This window comes from Nanorana parkeri, unplaced genomic scaffold (assembly GCF_000935625.1).
Source record: "Nanorana parkeri isolate BGI_ZX_2015 unplaced genomic scaffold, ASM93562v1 scaffold2318, whole genome shotgun sequence".
In the NCBI taxonomy this organism is placed as follows: domain Eukaryota; kingdom Metazoa; phylum Chordata; class Amphibia; order Anura; family Dicroglossidae; genus Nanorana; species Nanorana parkeri.
In genome coordinates, this window is record NW_017308586.1 from 133,516 (window position 1) to 137,582 (window position 4,067).

General features: G+C 48.0%; 1 protein-coding gene across 2 annotated transcripts in view; it reads right to left on the reverse strand.

Annotated features, from left to right (window-relative positions):
• Positions 1 to 2,567, reverse strand: part of CPEB4 (cytoplasmic polyadenylation element binding protein 4) — an 80,590-nt gene extending 78,023 nt beyond the window's left edge. For both annotated transcript variants that reach the window (XM_018573288.1, XM_018573287.1), the window contains exons 1-2: positions 2,191 to 2,567; positions 344 to 1,962 (exon numbers count right to left, since the gene is read on the reverse strand). In XM_018573288.1, coding sequence (XP_018428790.1) covers positions 344 to 1,459 — 1,116 coding nt within the window. In that variant the 5' untranslated portion in view covers positions 1,460 to 1,962; positions 2,191 to 2,567. The remainder of the gene's footprint in view (positions 1 to 343; positions 1,963 to 2,190) is intronic.
• Between the last annotated feature and the right edge of the window lie 1,500 nt (positions 2,568 to 4,067).

The following is a 4,067-nucleotide window of genomic DNA, read 5'->3' on the forward strand; positions in this document are numbered from 1 at the left end:
GGGGAAGGGGGCAGAATAGGAAATTTAAACTAGGATTTCAGGTATCCGTTAAGCCTACTTGTGTTTGAGGCCTATCATTCATTTCTTTGTAATATGCTGTAACAATCTCCTCCAAAACAAAAGGTTGGTTCATATTTAATTAAGCAAATATTTGCACAATACACTCCTAAACAAAGCTAATACAAGTATTTTAGTGCTAGCTGCATACACAACACTGCTTGATGCTCCCGAAGTGTAATGGGTGAAGGGTCATGTTGAAATCCCCACCTCCCATTTCCTTCAGCATTTGATTTTGCACAGGTCAATAAACACCCAGGCACACTACATATATAAATATACTTACAGCAAATGGGAATATGTTGTCGGATCTGTTCAAGCTCTCTTCCATCCAAGATTTCTGTGCAAAGGCAGAATTGGACCTGGCGTACTTCTGCAACTGTATGTGATTATTCCCGAAATTCTTCTTCAGAGGAGAGATGGAATTCAAAGGTGTTATTCCGCCATTGAGTCCTCTGCGGTGGTCCCTACCTTGGGACCCACCCCAACCTCCATATCCACTACCGCCTGGGCTCCATGAAGAAGATGGTGTGGGCGATGGGCTTTGGTAGCTGCTCCATGGAGAGGGAGGCTTATTGAGATTATTGGCCAAATGGGGCAGTTGGTTAAAAGCAGCATTTCTATGAGGGAACGGGGGTGGATGTGGACTCGCAGGGGACCTCCTTTGCTGTTGATGTTGGTTGTGGTGATGCTGAAAATGGGGATGATGGGGGTGATGTTGGGACATGGGTCCAATCTGTGGAGAAAAGCTACCCCCGAAACTAGGGCTCACGTGGTGAGGGAAATTTTGGAACAGCAAAGCACCATTATTTGCTGAAGCAGCAGTGACCCCTCCCTGGTGAAAGAAACTCGCATCTTCGTTAATAATAGTGTTAGAAGATGGGGCGATAGCAGCTGACCAGTTGCTGAAACCAGTGAGAGGGGATGCAGAGGATGTCAGGGTCTGATTTGAAGACCCAAGCCCTGATGCTTCTTGGTAATCAAACCCTGTCAACACAGGAGATTCAATTCGGATCTTCTCCTTGCCATTTTCGGGTGAGCTGTCGCCTTGATTTTCATCCGATTTCCCCTTTTCTGAGTCAGGTAGGATTCCTCCTTCCTGGCTTTGGTTGGGGGAATGCTGCTGTTTTTCTAAAGACTCTTGCTGTTCCTGTTGTTGGGATTTGATTTTCTCCGACCCCAGAATCTCATCCTGAATGTTATGGGCAGCTGGAGCAGGAAAAAGCCAAGCTGAGCCAGCATTACTGCCATTGGCAACGGTGTTATTTATAAAAGCAGCAGGGCTCGGGGTAGTGTTTTGATGGTGGTGAGGAGGCTGCAGATGTGGATGAAACCTGACCGGAAAAGCCGATTTATTCCCAGTGTTATTTTGCACCAGCACTCCAAACCCGTAATCCCCCATTTATAACAAATTTTCAAAACAAAAAATATATTTTTCTTTTTCTCTTCTCTCTCTCTCCTCCCTGGAGGCCGAAAATCTGCTTAATGTTCGAACGTCTCCGGATCCGATCGTCCCTAAACACCTCTTGCAACACAGAATAATGGTTGTGACAAACGTGAAAAAAAACGATGGAATCTGCCCCTTCTAACAATAATCCTTTTCAGACATTTGCCACAGATTAACGTGGCTCCTTCAGAAAGGGAAGGAGTGAAATCTACCAAAATATCTTTGGTTTATAGGAAACTGGGTTGTGCCTGGGCTGCCTTGTGCCTCACCCCCAGCTTCAATCCATTAAGTGCAGCTCAGAGATCAATAGGGATTTTTCTGTCATGGAGAGACTCTCTTTTTTTTTTTTTTTTAATCTCGCACACCGCTAAAAGGTAACAAGGCAGAATATAAAGGGGCTCAATGAGATCTTGTCTTGGTTGCTGCGGCTGGCTGTACGTCGTCTTCCTCTCAATACCCTGGCTCGCCCATCATCCAAGGGAGAAGGAAGAAAAGGAAAAAAAAAAAAGGGAGAGAGAGGAAAATAAGATGACGTCTCATTTTTTTTTCTCTGTACATGAAATGAACACTATAATGCATCTTCTATACACACACACACAGATATAGAGAAGCACATTGATATATAAAATGGTGACCAGGATCAAAGCAGATCACAGTGAAAACAGGGCAGCCTAGGCAATAATTACCTCATGAAGCCAGCCTTTCAGTGACAGCAGCTGTTTTCTGCGGATCTCTGTGGCTAGGTGCTGCCTCAGTGGATTAGAAGAACGTCAGTGTCCCTGGCGCAGCAGAAGCAGCTCCCCTCAGAGTGACATTACAGCCTATGGCTGGGTGATGAGTGCGGCCCCGGTGACAGCCCAGTGTGTGTCAGGGTGCTGAGGGAGGGGGGAGAGGACAGGATTCTCTGTGTCGGTGACAGGGTGGGGGTATGGGAGGAAGAGAGGGTCTTATGTGTCGGTCTCCGGGGGAGGGGGAGATAGCGATCCCTCTGTGTATATCTCTCTTAGATCCGTGTCCGTCTCCGCTGCTCCTCCCCGTCCTTCTAGTCTGGACCGAGCACACAGAGAAATGACAACCAGCTGGAGCAAGAGGCGCTTCCGGTTCGAGGCACAGTGCCGCCCCTTCGACCGATCACAGCCAATAGCTGGACGAGGCAGGATGTGCCGCAAGCCAGAACATCGATAAGCCACGCCCAAGAAGGTCAAAAGGACCAGAAGGAAGCGGAGGAAAGTGAGCTGACTCAGAGACCGCCTTCTAAGGTAGAACGTGAAAGGGATTGGCTCCTCCCCTGAAGGTCAGCAGCCCTGACTCCGCCTACTCAGGTCACTGTTGATAGGGATGTGCACAGTGCGCGTCTAATGAGGTCAGCCAGAGGCTTGGGTGGTGTCTGGTGGTGACAGGCTGGCAGTATGTGGACACATTGCACTTGCTGCATCACAGCTCACCGGCATCTTTGGAAAAAAACTGTGCTGTCAGCAGGAATGTCTCTGTCTGAGAAAGTTTCATAGCACATCATATTGATACTTCTAAAATACGTCATCTGCTGATCTCTCTCTTTATAGTAAAACAGGAGTGGGCAATTCATTTTCTCAAGAGGCCACATGAGAAACTGGAACTGTTGTGGAGGGCCAACGCATTTCTGTGCAGGTGCATGCGTAAACACGTGCATGCAGAAACTGATAAATTATCCGATAGGGGGATCTCTGATGGATGCAACTAACAATTATTTGTCCCCATCAGAGTGCCCTCTTACATTGGTTGTTCGCTTTAGAGTGCCCCCCCCCCCCACTTTTGCAATTATTGTAAGGGCATTCTGATGGGGGCAACTAATGTAGGGGGCACTACGATGGCTGCAACTAATAATTAGTTTTCCTCATCAGAGTGCCCCCTTACATTTGTTGTTCCCATCGGAGTGCACCTCCCACTTTCGTAATTAATGTAAGAGGGCACTCTGATGGGGTAACTAATGTAAGGGGGCAATCCGAAGAGAACGACTATTAGTTGTACACATCAGAGTGTCCCCTTAAATTGATTGTCCCCATTAGAGTGCCCTCTTATTTTCATAATGTACTGGGGCACTCTGATGGGGACAACCAATGTAAGGGGGCACCCTGATGGGGACAACTAATTAATAGTTGTCCGGGTCGCCGTTAGAGTGCCCCTTTATATTATTGTCCCCACATACCTTATTAGTAGGCCAGGAGGTGGAGCAGGCTGCTCTGTAGAAGATGTTCTTGCGTCCTCCTGTAAAGCTGTGGGCGGGGAACACATATGACATCACTGGTTGCTAGGACTGCTCGGCGCTCCTACCAACCAATAACTGCGAGGACACCTGATGTCATTGATTGCTAGGATGCCAGTGGTCCTAGCAACCAACGGCTAAAGAGGAGGGGGCCTGCGCTGGGCTATGGCCTTGGAGGTCGGCGCATCCAATGTCAGCCAGCCATAACAGAGTGCAGGTTGGCGATCGGACCGGACAGAGACAGCCAAAGGGCCGGATGTGGCTTGTGGGCTGTAAAATGACCAGGTCTGTAGTAAACCCAATCACTATGATCTCATTTAA